The sequence below is a fragment of the Phyllostomus hastatus genome, unplaced genomic scaffold (genome assembly GCF_019186645.2).
Source record: "Phyllostomus hastatus isolate PE091 unplaced genomic scaffold, TTU_PhHast_1.1 phas_contig_209, whole genome shotgun sequence".
Classification (NCBI taxonomy): domain Eukaryota; kingdom Metazoa; phylum Chordata; class Mammalia; order Chiroptera; family Phyllostomidae; genus Phyllostomus; species Phyllostomus hastatus.
This window is the reverse complement of record NW_025333735.1, coordinates 18263889-18282562: the sequence shown is the minus strand read 5'-3', so window position 1 is coordinate 18282562 and position 18674 is coordinate 18263889. Positions and strand designations below refer to the sequence as shown.

At 37.0% G+C, this 18674-nt stretch overlaps 1 protein-coding gene and 1 non-coding gene across 2 annotated transcripts in view; both read left to right on the top strand.

Annotated features, from left to right (window-relative positions):
- IL23R (interleukin 23 receptor) overlaps window positions 1–18674 on the top strand; it is a 63007-nt gene that overhangs the window by 9624 nt on the left and 34709 nt on the right. The window contains exons 4-5 of the mRNA XM_045835564.1: window positions 743–866; window positions 14941–15101. Of these exons, the coding sequence (XP_045691520.1) occupies window positions 743–866; window positions 14941–15101 (285 nt within the window). The remainder of the gene's footprint in view (window positions 1–742; window positions 867–14940; window positions 15102–18674) is intronic.
- On the top strand, window positions 12158–12264 carry LOC123816601. Its single transcript, XR_006785307.1, has one exon. It is a non-coding gene; the product is annotated as a U6 spliceosomal RNA (small nuclear RNA).

The following is an 18674-nucleotide window of genomic DNA, read 5'->3' as shown; positions in this document are numbered from 1 at the left end:
ATTCCCAGAAATGGAATCATTTGGGTCAAAAGGCAGATCCATTTTTAATTTTTTGGAGTATCACTATATTAATTTCCACAGTGGCTATACCACTCTGCATTCCCAGCAAAGGTGCAGAGAACATTAAACTTTTAAAGTGGAATCAAAGAAGAAAAAAGTCTCCAGAGTAGCAGAAAAACACTCTGGAGAGCTGTTTCACAGGAGCCAAAAGGCACAGGGATTTCAAGAAGGTGTGACCAAAACACTAAATGCTACAGAGGCCAAGGTCAATAAGGACTGAAAACTGGTCATGGGATTTGTTGGTTAGAAAGTCATGAACAACCTTAGCAATAGTGGTTTTGGTGGATTGTGGACCAAATCTTGGTTAAGTGCTTAAGAGTAAATGGAAGATGAAGAAAAAGACCAGTGTAATGATTTATTTTAAAGGTTAGTTGTTAAGAAAAGGAGAAGTATACAGTAGTAGGTAAGAGGAGAGAATTTAGGGGGATGGATTTTTTTTTTTGTGGGAGGAATTTGATCACATTAATATCCCCCAAGGAGTGGAAAATATAGAAAAATAAACAAAGGAAAGGAGCAATATTTGATGCAGAGTGGGTTGCAAAGTGAGGTGCTAGGGAATGAATAAGAGTAGTGCTGAATGGGGATTGACGTGTTTTCCCAAATAAAATGGAAATTTTACCAAGTATTTTATGAAGAACTTTATGTTTCTGTGGTAGTTCCTAAGCGATACATTTTGTTGCAGATCCACCAGATGTCCCTGACAAGGTAACCTGTGTCATTTATGAATATTCAGGCAACATGACTTGTACCTGGAATACTGGGAAGCCCACCTACATAGACACAAATTATGTGGTGCATGTGAAGAGGTAGGTGCCTTCCTCAACACTTTAACATGAGCAACTCCACCGCAGATCAGCCAGGGCTTTACCTTAAGCTGGGATCCAAGAAATGAGCCTCAGGCATTAAAAGTACACTCTGATTATCCCCAACTCCCAAATTATGATCAGTGAAGCGACCAAAACCTTTTCCAGGCCATTAATATCTTCACTCAGGGGAGCAAGTTCTTCTACCATCTTCCTAACCTTTTCATTCACTGGTAGGAAACTAGGGGCAGGGTCCTAATGGTGACAGAGTCCGACAAGTTATAGAAGGACCTTCACTGAAAAATCCCAGAGCTAGCCTCCTTCTAAGGTTTAAGCAATTTACTCAATTTCTCCAAATTGCTTTCTCTTTATCTTTGAAATGGGCCTAAAATAAAACTTATTGCAAAGGTTTGCTCTAATTGTTTACATGGAATTTGGCTTTTAAAGTGTGTATCGCAGTGCCAGGCACTAAATTCATGAAAGCTATTTTATTAATAATGGTCCCTCTAACTTAAATTTTGTGTCTATATGGGCTAAGCAACATTTATAAGGTTTTCCTGAGTCTAAGAAGGTTCCCAGGACACAGAACTTTCAGCTTTGAAACTGAAAGTAATAATTGAATGAAAGTAATAATTTTCTAGATGGAGTTGAGGAGGGCTTTGTGGAAATGCTCTTTTGTTATGTCCTAACAACACCCAGAATGCGGGGGCCAAGATGACCATGCAGCCAAAATCTCTTAAGTTTATGCTTAAAGACAAATGGTTGATCATAAAAGTTACATTACTTCATACTAAATGAAACTGGGGAAAATATATCCTTAGTTTCTACTGTTGAGAAGCTGTAAAATAGGAAATGGTTGATATAAAAATCTCTTTCTGTTCCTCAGTGTACATAGTTCAAATATTTCTAAGTTCCATTTAAACTATACCCATGCATGTCAGTCTGTTTGGACTCCTCTGCTAGTGTTAAAAATGGAAATAAAACCATTAATTTGAAAATGTAGGCACACTAGGATAAGTTGGTCACCCCATCCATGTTTCTTGTTTTCATTTTTTCTTTTTATTGTTGTTTAATTACAGTTGTCCCCATCCCCCCCCATTACTCTCCTATGCTGTACCCACCCCCACCTCCCACATTCAATCCTCCCCCTCCCTATTGTCTTTGTCTATGGGCCCTTTATACATGTTCCTTGATGATTCCCCCCACTCTGGTTACTGTCACTTTGTTCTTTATTTCCATGTATCTGGTTCTATTTTGCTCGCTTGTTTGTTTTGTTTATTACAATCCTCTCATAAGTGAGATCATATGGTATTTGTCTTTCACCGCCTGTCTTATTTCACTTAGCATAATGTACTCTAGTTCCATCCATGCTGTTGCAACGTGTAGGAATTCCTTCTTTCTTCTGTGTAGTATTCCACTGTGTAAATGTACACAGCTTTTTGATCCACTCATCTACTGTTTCCAGCACTTGGCTACTGTTGGTTTCTTTTTTTTTTAAATATTTTATTTATTTATTTTTAGAGAGGGAAGGGAGGGAGAAAGAGAGAGAGAGAAACATCAATGTGTGGTTGCTGGGGGTCATGGCCTGCAACCCAGGCATGTACCCTGACTGGGAATCGAACCTGCAACACTTTGGTTCACAGCCCGCGCTCAATCCACTGAGTTATGCCAGCCAGGGCTCTATTGTTGGTTTCTTGTTTATTTTTTGAAAAGAATGTCTTCAGTAGTATATTTGAAATACCCTTTTTTCTCTCAAATAATTTCACAAACTATTAATTTTAAGACAATTTATTAGACCCTTACTGTTTGTCAAGCACTAAGCCAAAAGTTTTATATGTGCTGCCTCATTTGATCCCCTCTACAACCCTGTGAGGTATGTAAGATTATTTTATCCAATTTTCTTAAGGAAGGCTACTGAGGATTAGCAAGGTTAGGCAATGTGTCCAGGGCCACAGAACTACAGAGAGGGCTGGCTTGCCTGCCTTATTCCTAATCTAGTTATTTTCTGCTGAAATGGTGTAAAGGACCACATCACAGGGCTTATTTAATAGATGCTATCCAGGTCTCATCATTAGGAAAGAAAATAACCTTCTAAATTTGCTATTCTTCTCCACCTGTTAGATCTATGGAATAATTTTATGAAATGAAATCTAATAGTAACACCTTTTCATTCAATAAATTCTAGGTAAAAACTAAACATTTTTATGAATACATTACTAAGACAGGGGTTATTAGCTGCATGCCATGTGCAAGAAGCTCATACCTTTCATTCTGAGCAGGGGTTAGACAGAGGTGTGGTCAGTTCTTAAAGGGATGAGGGTAACACCGAGATCAGAAATGGGTTGCACTGGCAAATAATATACAATATGCTAAGGAATGTGCTCTGTATATACTTCACATGCATTATGTCTTCAATCCTCAACTCAGCCTTGTGAGGCAACTATTATTATTGTTCCCATTTTCTCGATGGCTTGGAGAGCTCATATTGTCTCTCCAAAGTCACTTGGCTAAGACATAAGGAGCCAGGATTCTAACAAGGGTCTGGGAGTTAACCTCTACCCCTTGCCTCTGAGGTAAAATAGTCTCCATGAGATGAAAAAAAGGCCATGAGAATAAGAAAACTAGAGTCTCATTGCTAAGTCCACTTTAGGAGTGTAAAAATGAGGGTACTGTAGGAACAAACCCCACAGTTCAAGCTCACAGAAAAACTTGGAAGTGCCAGATTGAAAGAAAGCCTAGAGTCTTGAGAATTTGTGCTATTTCCTGGGCCCTTTCACTATCTCTGGGCTGATCATGGTTTGTTGATTATTTTTTTAAATATAACAGCTTTGTTGAGTATAATTCATATACCATATACTTCACCTTATGTAAATTATATAAATCACTCAATGATTTCAGCATATTCACAGAGCTGTGCAACTATCACCACAATTTTAGAGCATTTTCATCATGCCAAAAAGAAAGCCTGTATCTACTAACCATCACTTACCTTTTCTCAACTTTCCCAGCCCTGGGCATTCTCTGTGGATTTGCCTGATCTGGAAACTTCACAGAAAAGGATCATATACTACATAGTCTTTTGTCATTGGCTTCATTCACTAGTCATGTTTTCAAGGTTCATCCATGTATCAATACTTCATTTCTTGTTACAGCTGAATAATGTTCCATTGTACAGGTATATCTTACCTTATCCACTCATTAGTTGATGGAATTTAGATTGTTTTCACTTTTTGGCTATTATGCATAAAGCATAATGCATCTGTTAACATTCATGTTTAATATTTTGTATAGATGTGTGTTTTCGTTTCTCTTGGCTATATAGTTAGAAGTAGAACTACTGTGTCATATGGTAAGTAACTATCTTTTGAGGAACTGCCACACTGTGTTCTAAAGCAGCTGTACCATCTTACATTCTCACCAGGACTGTACGAAGGTTCCAATCTCTTCACATTCTTGTTAACACTTGTTAGTACCTTGTTGGTCATTACCATCTTCATGTGTGTGGGTTAATCCTTTCAGGTCCCACTTAACCTGCCTTCCAGGTACTTGGTAATAAAATTGCATTATAAATTTGGAACAAATATAACTCAATTAGAGAAAATATATTTGTTAGTAAACATTTGCCAACCACCTCTTAATTTTTCACTTAGTGTCATAAAAATATTCTCCAAACAGTTGATAAGATTATTTATTACTGATTTCTTTTAAAATCCACTAATGCATTCAAAATCATATATATTTAAGTTATTTACAAGTGTTTTTTTCACTCTTTATAAAGTAAAGAACACCTGTAGTGAGTTATGAGTACTGAGATTGTTCCATCAGGAAGAGCAAGGGCTTTAGGGTTTTACACTTGATTTCCAGTTCTGAGACTTACCAGTCAGGTGTCTTTTATGATGCAAATATCAGAAAACCCAAATGCTGTGACTTGAACAGATGGGTTTTATTTATACCACTGAATGTATTAAGGAGCTGGCATGATAATTCAGTGACACTCCAAGGACCCAGGCTCTTCCTACCTTTCTCCTCTGCAATCTTGTGCATTGGCCTTATCCCTCAGATGCTGGGCCTCCAGGCTTCTCACCCATCTGCGCCATAGGTGGGGCTTAGTACTGTCATCTAACATCATCCACCACAGTCATTCACTGTGCGATCTTGGAAAAGTTATTTCGCTTTGTTGAGCCTCCACCTCCTGTGAAATGAGGATAAGTAATACCATACTGGGTTGTTGTAAAACTTATAAGGTAGGAAATTATACGAAATGGCTGGCAAATAAGAAATGCTGAAGACATTAACAACAAAAAGGTGATTTTAAAGTATTATGGTGACAATCAAGGCTGACCTCCATTTAATTTGGTCTTACGTCAAAACCTGATTCGGGAGAGGAGTTTAATGTAAAGCATTTAAAAAAATGATCATTTATAGGATATTATAAACAGCAGTGTTATTTACATTCTTTCCAAGTAACAGTAATTTTGGACAGATTATTAGAAAGAGATGTTAAATATGTTCTAATAGGTAAGACTACTTTTCTGGCTGCGGTACATATGTCAAAAGTAAATTTATTCATTCATTCAAACTAGAATGTAAACTCAATTTGGGTAATAACTTTTGTTTGTTTTATTCGTTTTGTTCACTGCTGTGTTACTTGAGTCTAGCACATAGTAAGTGCTCAATAAATATTTGTTGTGTGATTATTCTAACTGATAACTAGAAATAGACATTTCTTGTATTTTGCCTTCACAGTCTAGTTAAAGAATAATAATAAAGGTCATACATATTAAAATTTTTTTCATTGTCTTTTCTGAAATAAAAAGTAAATTACAGCCAAAATCAGATAAATTTAATAAAAATTCTGAATTAATGGAGTCCCAATTAATGGGATTTTATTATATTTTAAAAAGGACATGAAAGATTAGCATAAACAGGAATGTTCTCTAGCAAATCCAAAGAATGATCTCTGTAAGCAAAGCTAAACATCTCATCTTATGCTTAAAAATGCACCCATGAGTTGAAAAAAATTAGAGAAGAAAAAGTCGATTTTTCTAACTAGCAAAAAGGCCTTACCTCCCAGAAAAAAGCTGACTTATAATGAATTTTGTGGTTGAAGTAGTAAGAACCAGATTTAACAAGGCTCTTCTTGATCCTGGGTTCTTAGTGGATTTCCCAGTTTGGCAGATAGGTAGAAATCAGCATTTGCAAGGTTTCACTTCCAACTCGTGTGGTTCTATTTTCCAGTAAAATCACACGTGCTGACAGGCATTTCATCTCAGCCCACTCATTTGTTTTACCAGTGGCAGAAAGGTGGCATTTCCCTAATGGTTTCCTTCTGGTGTTGGGTTGAAGTTATAAAGTTTAAGAATTGTGTCTGTATTGCCTAAAGAACTTCCTTTCTCCACAGTACCTTTATAGTGACCCCATCAGCAGAGTTGCATGGCCATTCACATACTCCCCCTGAATTCTGCTGTGCATCAATGGGTAGTGAAAGAAAAAAAAATGAGCCTCTGTTAATTGGTGTCTACCTACCGTTGTCCCAATACCTACAACAGGTTTACGTAAATGTGTTCTTTCCTTATCTTAGAAGCCTTTGTAGTATCTCACACCATGCATTCTACTCATAAATACTTGTTGAATGAAAATTAATGAATGATGGTGGCCCTTCATTCCATTCCATTAAAGTCAACTTAGCAAATATTTATTTAGCACTTTTTTGTCTTCTTGGCATTATGTTCAACTCTAGAGACTAAAAAAAAAATAGACACTGTCTCTGAGCATGAAAAGCTCACAGTTGTTTAGAATAACTAATGGTAGGATTTTCAGGTGCCATGAAAAACAAATAGGGCTATTATTTTTAGATGATTTATGAGGGGGGACTACCAAAACACCAGGATTATCTTCTAGGGGGTTGGCACCTTGTAGTACAGGCTTCCCCCACTAGGTGAATGTTCTAGAAACCCATCTGTATCAGTGTATCAGCTGGCTTTGTTGTGAGAGGCTGAGTTCAGCTTCAGTGAATTTCTTTTTTTTAAAGACTCAACATGTTTGCTCATTTAATGATGGGTGATTTACGAGTGTACCTACTCGCACTGTGCTGAATGTTCAACAGTTTTTGAGCAAAAATGTCATGACCCCCATGTCCTAACCTCCCTATTTACTGGATCTCACCCTGAGCGATGTTTTTTTTTTGTTTTCCCTGGATGAGAAAAGTTCTCAAAGGGAAATATTTTGCTGATGTGAAAGAGGTGAAACAAAAAACAGCAGAAGTACTAAAAGGCATTAAAATCAATGAATTAAAAAACTGTTTTAAGCAGTGGGAAAAATGTCTCGATACATATATCATAAGATATGAAGAGTACTTGAAGGGTAACTGAAGTTTAAACATGTAAGAATAAATACACAAATCTTTATAAACAAATGTCAAATTTTGGGGGGTCCCCCTGTATATACTTTCAGACATCCTAAAATCATTTATTCTGCCAATTCATACAATCTGCTTGCTTTTGGCCATATTTTCTTTATCACATGCATATTCCTAACAACCAGAAATAGTTGTTCAGACATGATTCCAAATATTTTTAAGGCTCTTATGTTGTGTTCCAGTAATTCTTTTAGGGCTGGATGAACAGTTTACATTTTTAAATCCCTTTCCTCACCAATTCTGCACCTGTACTCAGAAAGTTAATTGTGGCTGGAGATAAACACAAACTTTCTGATCGATACTACTTTATATTCACAACCACTAACCTCAGCTGGGCCCAGAGAGCCAGCCAGCAATCCCACTAACATTTCACTGGCCAAGTCACTCCCCTACTAAGCCAAATGATTACTTCATTATGTTTTCTCTTACCTCTGGTCTCCAACATCTTTCGTTCTCTACTGATGACCTGTTTCCTATTTCTTTGAGAAAATAGGAGCAATGAGAAATACTACAATGTGGTGGATACTGGCCAGCAGTATCTATCCCTGCTGTGGATGCTCGTCAAAACACAAGAAAAACATACACAGAAACAACCAGGTCCTGTGGGGAAATAGGGACAGAACGGCCATTCTCTCTAGTGGAGAGTGCCACGAGTCCCTGTCTCAGTAGGCTTTTATTAAGAATACAGATACAGTTTGTGGATTCCAGTCTGGCAGGGAAGATCAAACAAGTAGGTAATTTTCAAAGGTGCTGGCAGAACTCCTGCTGGGATTCTGGGCAGAGTTTGGGGTTTTATCACTACAGGATAAAGGCTAGTCTCATTTCCTGCCTGTGCCTTCAAATTCTAATTCAATAGCATCCTCCAGCAAGCAGATCTCATGGGATATTGCATATTCTATGTCCCAGGCCTGATTACCCTGGGGGTCCGCCGACTCTGGTCTGGGCTGCACTGCCCCTGTTATTTCCTCAGGCCTGAATCAGCAGAGGAAACAAAGGCAGCCAGGAGACTTGGAATTCTTACAACTAAGAACAAGGACTCAGGCTTTGACAAAGCCGAGGGGGCAGGGGTTGATGTCCATCACCTCTCCATTTCCACAGCCCCGAGTCTCTTCCCTGAGGCCTCCTCATGATCATGCCTGTCTTAGGCGATTCCCTCCTTGGGAAATCTTACCCGTCATTGGCTAACTGATCAAGCATTGGAGGCCAGGTACAGAACAGGCAGTGTTCATGCCAGGGAAATAAGTTTTGTCTCCTTAGTCACTCCTGGTCCGGAGGTTTCTCACTCAGCCTAAGTCACGGGGGGTTACAGCTTCCTGAGACCAGGCAGGGCAGACCCCAACACTACAACCTCCCTCATCTGCTGATACATTGACATTTGTACACACATACTTGGTCTTCTTTGCAAGATTTATTGGATCTATCTTTAATATCTGACCTCTTTTTACTACCTACATAGCAATCCTGATCCAAGCCATAGCATCTCTCATCTGAGCTCATACAAGAACATCCTAGCTAGGGGTCTCCTATAGCTCACTAGTTACTCACAATAGCCAGCACAATCAATTTCACATGCAGGTCAGCTCCTGTCCCTCCTCTGCTCAAAATTTCCGATTCCGCTCGGAGATCAAAACCAGGGTCCTTCAATGCCCTGTGTGACCTTACAGTGCCTTCTAAATCTCCCCTTTCTCCATAATTCTCTGATCTCTTCTCTAATCCCTTTCAATCTCACTCGCTCTATCAAGCCTTCTTGACCTCCTTACTGTTTCTTTGAACCAGACAAGCAAGGTTCTGACTCACAGCCTTTGCATATTGCCTAGAATGTTCTTCCTAAAAAGAGCCACAAAACTTTATCATTTACCATTCTAACGTCACCTCCTCAGATACACCTTCCCCATCTCCTTAAAACAAAAAAATTCCCCTACCCTTACTTATGGCACTTCCTAACCCCTTTTTGCTTTATTTTTCTTCTGAACATATATCACTAGAAGACACACTATATATGTTTCTACCAGAATGTATGCTCCATGAGGTTTGGGATTTATCTGTGTTGTTCACTGTTGTTCATTTATATAGTATTTTAATTTAGAAATGCCTTTATTACTTGGTAGAATAAGGCTGGTTGCTCTTTTCCTTCTTGGAGTTTTGTCTAACCAGTGCTTGGAACATAGTTTGAGTATTAAATAAAAGTTGTTCAATGAGTAATTAAATAAACAAAAGATACTATTCACTACTATCACCATAAATTGGCAGTGTTTATTGAAAAATCTGTTAAGTACAACTAGAGTTAGGTGCACGGAAGACTTCAGAAATATAAATCATGATGACTCTCTTTAACAAATAATCTGTCATGTATTAATTAGCACATGAGGAAAAGAAATAGAAATAAGACATTCAAAAACTTTGTATTGTATAGTTTTCTATAGAAACAGTCCTAAAGTACACTCAATCATTATTATTGAAATCTTCATCTAAAATAGTGCATTGTAGTCTAGATGTCAATATGAGAGTAGGCTTTAAAAGAAAAATTAAATTACCTAGTAATCATGGTTAATGTCAGTTTAAGAATACATTTTCATTGTGACTTACAGTCTTAAAATGTGCGGTTCAAAAATTAGCCACAAGCCAATTAAAATGTGCATGTGGTTTTCTCTAACTGGAAAATATTCAAAGATGCCCTACTTACTACTTACACATAGTTGCCATTTTCTTATTTTCACATTTTAAATCTTTCTTAGTATGAGGTTAGCATACCTTATAACAAATTCTCTGCTAATTTATTTATGTTCCAGCTTATTTCAGAAAGACTATAAGGCAACTATGTAAACATTTGAACTTATTTATTTATTTATTTTGGCTTTCCAATAATATCACAAAAATTTAAATTTGTAGCTCACTTTTTAAAATGACTTTTATTGTATTTTTTCCATTACCATTTCGTCTCCTTATACCCCTCTTCCCCCAGCAATCACCTCCCTGTTGTCCATGTCCATGAGTCTTTTCTCCTTTTTGCTCAATCCCTCTACTCCTTATCTCCTTCCCCCCTTTAGCTGTCATATGTTCTCCATCTATGAGTCTGTGTCTATTTTACTTGTTAGTCCAGTTTGTTCATTAGATTCCACATATGAGTGAAATCATATGGGATTTGTCTTTCTCTGACTGGCTTATTTCACTTAGCATAATATTTTCCAGGCCCATGCCTACTGTTGCAAAGAATAGAGCTTTCTTCCTCTTCTTCTTTTTTTTTAACAGTAGAGTAATATCCCATTGTGTAAATGTCCCATAGATGTTTTATCCACTCATCTACTGATGGACACTTGGGATGCTCCCATATCTTAGAGATTGTAAATAATGCTGCAATGAACATAGGGGTGATTATGTTCTTTTGAATTAGTGTTTTGGATTCCTTTGGATATATTCCCAGAAGTGGGATCGCAGATCCATTTTTAATTTTTTGAGATACTTCCACACTGCTTTCCACAGTGCTTCCACTGCTCTATATTCCCACCAACAGTGCAAAAGGGTTCCCCTTTTTCCACATCCTTGCCATCACTTGTTTGTTGATTTATTGATGATATCCATTCTAACAGGTGTGAGATACTATCTCATTGAGGCTTTAATTTGAATTTCTCTGATGATTAGTGACATTGAACATCTTTTCATGTTTATTGGTCATCTAAACACTTGAATTTAATGGCATGATTTGACCTCAGATACAAGCAATATAAAATATCACCTGTTGAAATACAGCAATTTTTAAAATTTCATTTTTATTCTTTTTTTTAAGATTTTATTTATTTATTTTTATTTTTTTTAGAGAGGGAAGGGAGAGCAACAGAGAGAGAGAGAGAGAGAGAAACATCAAGAGAAACATCAATGTGCGGTTGCTGGGGGTCATGGCCCGCAGCCCAGGAATGTACCCTGGCTGGGAATCGAACCTGGGACACTTTGGTTCCCAGCCCGCACTCAATCCACTGAGCTACACCAGCCAGGGCCATTTTTATTCTTTTATATGTGTAAAAGTCACAGGTCACAAGTACCATTTAAGTCATAATAATAATTGTATTTTAATAAGCCCCCTTATTATGTGTGAAGATGACTACTTCATGCTTTCTTATTTCATTTACTGATTAATTTCATTTACTCATGATAACAATGTTATTATTTCTGTTTTTATAGATGTACATAGAGATTAAGTAACTGGCTTTAAGTCTCACACTTTATCAAGGGGCAGAGCTGAAATCTGAACCTAAGTCTGTCTCTAAAATCCAAGCCCTGTGCTTTTCAACACCATGATGATAGGTCCTTCTTGTCCTCCCTTGGTGCTCACAGTGATCTTGCTGGTGAGAGGAAAAAGGCACCACTGGAAAATATGCCCTTAGAGTTAAAAACCTCAGGCAAACTAGACAGAGGAGCTGCTGCTACCTTCATGCTATATATCCCCTTTACCTACTCCTCCACCTCTGTCAGCCTTGGAGAGATTTCTCAATTGCCTGCTGAGGTTATCCTGCTCTGATAGTAGCAATAACTTTAAAAAATAGAAATATAATTCATGTAATATTTTTATTTATAAATGCATGTATTATTTGGTAGTGTGAGGCTGGTTTCTCCTTTCCTCCCTGGAGTTTTGTGTCTTAGCAAGCATACCATGTTGGATTCCAATAAATCTAAGTGGCTAGCAAGTTATAATTCTGGCTGGGAGACAGTGGGCCTGAAGAAATTTGGGAGCTGCTGTATAGACACATAATAGTAACAGTACCTGAAGTGGAACCCTAGGGATGAGAGGCCAGTGATTTTATAATTGTTTCTTCCTCACAAAGCCTATTGAGTTCCCCAGGACAGAGAGCAGTTGACGGTATTAGATAAAGAAATCAAGCCATTGCTTGCCTCAGCAGCACAAATACTATACTTGGAACAGTGCAGAGAAGATGAACATGACCCATGAAGAAAGATGACATACAAATTTATGAAGTATTCAATTTGTTGATTATAAGAATGTAGGGTACTTGTCTTTTTACCATTGTTCAAATTCCAAGGTTATATCCCTTCTGTATTAGAGTATCAAGTTAGGTTTCACAATGCAATACAATTAAGTTAAGAATCTACAAGTAATGTACCAAACAGATAATGAATATAGAGATAAAACTAGACCATGGTCACAGCTACCAAAATGGGAAGGAAAGATAAGAAAACAATATTTTTAAAAATACTACACTTTCTTTGGTTATCTCTTAAGGGTGACAGAGAGAAAACTATTAAAAATGGCAAAGTGAGGTTATCAGGCAGCACGTTGTTGACAATAATGGAGTAAGTGGCAAGAAATGCTCATTTTCACAAAAAGATTGTTTAGTTGGAAATGTGCTATAGTTCTGGTCTTAGACATTCAAAGGCAGCTCACAGGGAAAGCACAGATATGTGGTAGTCATGCAGGTGGAATAGCAATCAAAGGCAGGATGGTGAGTGAGCCGAGGGAAAGAGCTAAGGGAACAGGCAAGTGTCAAAGGCTGACCCTCAGTGTGGTGAGTGAAGGAGGGAGGGAAACCCAGGTCGAAGGTTGAAGGAGGGATGATGTCACCAAGCAGGTGTGAAAAATAGATATAGGAGCTCTCACTCAGAAGCTAGGACAGGGTCCGGTAACCAAGATAACTAAGAATTTTAAGTAACTAAAAGGGACAGATGCTAAAAAGAGGATTCAGAAGGCTTCACCTTGGAATGGATGGCATTTTAGAAAACTAGTTTTATAGGGAAAGTGAAGGCAGAAATCACAACAAAGGGCTTAAAAAACAAGTAGAAATGTTAACTTGGATGTAGTAACTCAGGATGTAGAAAATCTGACTGAGAAATTCAAAAAAGGAAATAAAAGCAGTTGGCAGTTCAAAGAGTTCAAGAAGTGTAAACTCAGTGAAGTCTAGTGAAAACACATTCATGTTATGAATGGACTGATCACAGGTCATGTGTGTAAGCATCTGAGGGGCCCTATGCTGACCTCTGCAGATTTCCCTGAGCTCTAAACCAAATGAGAGGAACCACCGAGTCAGTTGGCCAAAATAAAAGTATAAAAATATCTATTTAAATATTTAAATAATTTTTAATGTTTACTACTGATGAAGCTTGGTAATGGAGTGTATGGCTTTGGTATGTGGCAACAGTAAACTTTCTAATCCTGATCCTCCCAGAATAAACAGGTTTATTGCTGTCGCCCTCGGTCACAGCCAGCACCAGACAGCTGCAGGTCCCCACGTGGGAGACTCGCTCTTCTAAACAATACAGCATATTGGAGGAGTGGACTAAGACAGTGACCTACCTTTCTGGTCTTCTGACTCCTGGGGGTAGAAGAAAGAAGAGGGGACTGAGGTGCACACGCCCCATTTTTCTCAAGTAGAATCACCCTCACTTTCAAAAGGGAAGCGAAAGCAAGGGCAGGACAAGAGGCCTGGAGGTTTAATGACAATCTTTCCTTACAGAAAACAGAAAATGAGGGAAGAAACATTCTCCAGTACCCTCCTGTCCACTACTCCCAACCCCTATCCCTTTAAAATATTATAGAGTAGAAAAAAAAGAAGCTCAAACTTTTTGTTCAAAGCTAATGAATATCAGTTAAGAAAATTTTAAGTTTTAGTCTTAACAAATAACATTTGAAATTTTACCAAGTTTAATTGGTGTGTTAGATATCCTCAATTATTCAATTATAAAAACTTAGATAAATATACTTTGAAGTAGTAATTTAATAGCTCTTTATCTCTCATTCCAAACCAGGTCACTCTCCTCTAACTTCTCCATCCTCTTTCGCAGCAAAGGACTTCCTTTTCTCTCACCCAGCCAGCCACCAGTTCCAGTCATTTTTTGCTATCAAAGTCCATAGAAAGCCTTTTTGACCTGGTCTGCCCCACTTTAAGTTATTTCCTATGCTTTCACACTCTAGAGGATTGAACTTGTTGTACTTTCTCAAAAATGGCATATGATTTCAATTATTTGTTTCAGAATGTGCTAGTTTTTTTTTTTCTGTCTGGAAGGTTAGTCATCCCCTGCCCTACCAGATCTCTACCCCATCAGCACCCCTCATCTCATTCATGTCCTTATCCTGCATCTGGTAGAAATGTCAACTCAAAGCCCTTGCACCAAACCTCTATTCATTGCTCCTTTCTAGAGGGTGCTCCTTATTTCAAGCTACGTCCAGGGCCAACTTATTCAATAGACACAGTAAACCCAGGGCCCAGGGCCCAGGGCCCACAATACTTTCAGGAGTCCATCATAATGTTTAATTTAATTTAAAATCAGAAGGAAAAAATGAACTGTTAGTCAAAGAAAGTGTTTTAATATGTGATGTTAATATATTTGCCCTTATAGCAATAGTTGTAAACATTATAAAAACATAGGTATGTACACATATAAATAACTAAAAACACACTCACACATATATACACTATATTTTTCTTAATAGAAGGAGTTCATGAAGACAAAATTGCTTAGGGCCCATGAGAGTCACACTGTGGCCCTAGATGGTCTTAGATTTCTTGTTTTAAATTGTCAAAATAAAATCAATTGTGATCCATTTTTCAGTAAATGTTGTATTCTGAATGTGGGCTAAAAAGGTAGCATCAAAAAAGAAGGAATAATTAATTCAAGCCAAATGCAAGTGGTAATTATAATTTTTTTTTAAAGTTTAGAAACAGAAGAACAGCAACAATACCTCACTTCAAGTTATATTAACATCTCCACTGATTCATTACAAGGAGGCAAGAAGTATTTGATTTGGGTCCAAGCTGCAAATGTACTTGGCACAGAGAAGTCAAAACAACTGCAAGTTCACCTGGATGATATAGGTAAAGAATGAGGAATTCTACCTCTTTACAAATAAACAATGGATTTGTGCTGACCCAGTTAAGTGAGGTCTAGATCTGAAAGGATTTCCCTGAAAGCTCCTGTAGATCATGATAAAGAAAACAATATTTAAAGGACCTATAATTTCTACATGGGTATATGTGTTTTAAAAATATTTATTGATAACTTTCTATGTTCAAGCATTGTTCTAAGGGCTAGAAGGAATAAGATGGACAGGTACCTGCTGCCCTAAGTATCTTACAATCTACCAGAGAAGATGGAAAGAAATAAGAATTAGAATAAAGTGTTGTGAGTCTCTTATTGTGAGAAGCACAGTATAATAAAGAAGTCTTCTGTATGCACTATTGTGAAAGTTATGTTTTTAGTTTTATTTTGAAAAGTTTTACAAATTACATAGAGAATTGTAGAGAATTATGTTGACATCTCTGTTTATCAGCCAAGTATAATAAATGTTAAAATTTTTTGCTTCAGCTATTTTTAGACTTTGCCTTTTAAACATATAATATAGAATAAATATTTCTTACTTTATAATGGCATTTTTAATAAATCTCTTTAACAGTCACTTATTGTTGGAGATTTAGACTGCTTTGTAATTTTCATCATTTTGAACTATTGCCATAAACAACCTTTTGGCTGAAGTTTTGCTTATAGTTGGTTTTCTCCTTAAGATAATTCCAGAAAGTGGGTCTTTCACCACTACATCCCAGCCCTAAAGCCAGAGTTCAGCCAAGAGTGCCAGGTGTGAATCACCTGCTATGTGAAGATCCCAGTGCCAATTATTCCTGTTTCTATCACACTAGTCGACCCTTATCTGTGGTTTTGCTTTATGTGATTTCAGTTATGCTTGGTCAACTGTGGCCCAAAAATCTTACATAAAGAATTCCAGAAATAAACAACTCATGAGTTTTAAATAGTGTGTCATTCTGAGTAGTGTGGTGAAATCTTGAGCCATCCTCTTACATTCTGCCAGGCTGTGAATCATCCTTTAGTCCACAACATCCACCCACTCTGAATACGCCACCTGCCTGTCAGTCATTTAGTAGCCATCTTGGCTACTGTCACAGTATCAGTGTTTGTGTTCAAGTATCCCTTAATTTACTTAATAATGGCCCCACAGCGCAAGAGTAATGATGCTGGCAATCCAGATGTGTCAAGGAGAAGCTGTAAAGTGCTTTTCACTCAGAGTAAAAAGATGAGTATACTACAAAAAGATATTATGAAAGAGAGAGCACACATTCACATAATTTTTATTATAGTATACTATTATTGTTATACTTTACTATTAGTTATTGTTACCAATCTTTTCCTGTGCTTAATTATAAATTAAAGTTTATCACAAGTGTGTATGTACAGGAAAAAATATAGTGTAACGGGGTTCAGCACTATGCCTGGTTTCAGGCACCCACTGAAGGTCTCAGAAACTACCCGCCACAGATAAAGGGGGACTGGATGAAGGATGAGTTCAGCCAGCTAACATTCACACAGCACTTTCTTCAGTGCTAACTGCTATTACACACATTATCTTATTTAACCCTCACAGCAGCCTTATTTTGTAAAAGAGATTATATACGTGTATACATGAGGAAACAGGTAAAGTTGCATCAAGAAATTTGAGGTTGCAGAGCTAGGGAGCTTCTAATTACAACATCCTCAACTCCTATCCTGTTTTATTTAAATGCACATTACAATGTGTCTGACAACGTTCCTGCTGTCTAATGATTTAGAGGATGTGATGTCTTCTTTTGGGGCACAACATGAGTGTTTTGGAGAGATCATTAGGGTCTTTGATTGGAACTAATATCTCAACTTCTGTCTTAACTAAACTTGACTATGTCAACTTTTAGGATTAGTCTAAAAGTTTGTCATGATGCTCTGAATACTGGGTTTGAAAAAAACACTGTTGACTATGGTGATGAAAAATAATTCCATTGTAGTATATATGCTTAAAATATACAGTTCTCTTGCCCATGATCTATTTATTTTTGTAAATTTACATTTTGAGGTAGGATGAGATAATATGCCCTTTTCTTATAACAGATTAACCTTGACAGATCACTGATGATTAAAGGCTACCATGTCTACTATCTTTCTGGCAATGTAATTTTTAGTAACTATATTATTAGTAGTAGTATTACTATTATCATCACTGTGATGTTATTATGATCTTAACATCATTGAATTGTGTTGCAGACAATAAGCATATCACATTAAATTCTGGAAACGATCACAAATGTTATGTGTCTATTTTATAGAAGAAGAAAGAGATGAAATAATTTGCTCAAGGTCACATAGCTAGTAAGGACAGCTAGATTTCATCCCAGACTTCTTGACTTGCCATAGTCAATTACCATCCCACTTCCCATAAAAGGAAAATCTCATCTGGCTGCCACCTGCAAATCTGACTTCTCACACTGTGAACAAGGGAGCCTCTTGTTTGGAGTTATTTCTCCTCCTTTTTCTTTCTCTTGTCTTTCTCCTCCTCCTCTTCTCCTTCCTCCTCCTTTCTCATTATCCAAATAATGTAATGGTGTAGGGGGCTCTACCCAACAAAGCCACCAGAATATTAACAGATGAACTATTTTCACTTGTGACACTTTAAAAATGAAATATTTCACGCTAGATAAATGTACCATTCTATGAAATTGAGGGCAGTGGACTCTCCTGGGAGCAATTTCCACCTAACAGCTATGGGACTGGGCTTTAATTAAGTTACAGAGTCTGTGCTGAAAGGCAGAGCTGAGTTAATAATGCAGTAACATTGTGCCAAAATGACATGTGAGAGGAATGATTAAAATTCTCTTGTAGAGAAATACATTTGAACACATGAAGTGCATTGTCCTCTGGCTGCCATTTTGAATATTAATTCCCCCAGTGAATAATTATGGGTAAATACATGTCATTGGAAAGATACCAAGAACTATAATCTGGTTTTTTATTTCAATATAAGCGGAAACTTCAAATGTGGTATCTATGATTACCTGACAATTCGGGGGGAATCTTTGTTTTTTAAATAAATATTTCATGGCAGGCAAAACTGAATAATACATTGTTTATAGGTAAACATACATGAGGTAAAAAATGAAAATAATAGAATTATTACCAAAAAATTAAGGATAGAAGTTACTTCCGGTGGGAAAGGGAAAAGAGGTTTGGGAATGGTTGTTCAACCACCAGTCAATGTCTTTCATAGGATCTAATTTAGTTTGTTTTCCAAATAGATGGTCAGTTATTTTATGTTTGTCATTTCTTATTATAACTATTTTCTTTTATGATTTTGTCATATACTTTTATCATATGCTAAATTCTCTTTTACATTTGGATCTGGATTTGACAGTTTTTTTCAAAATGTAAAGTCTTTACCCTGCCAGTTGTGGCTCAGTGGATTGAAATTGTTAATTTTTATATTTCTCTATAAATTATATACCTGTGCACATAATTATAGATAATAGTTAATAATAAAACAAAAATTTTCCCAAAGAGTAATTTATAAATTTAGAGTAAATGAAAAGAAAATAAATTCACAGAGGACATTAAACTATAAGAATGTTCCTTAA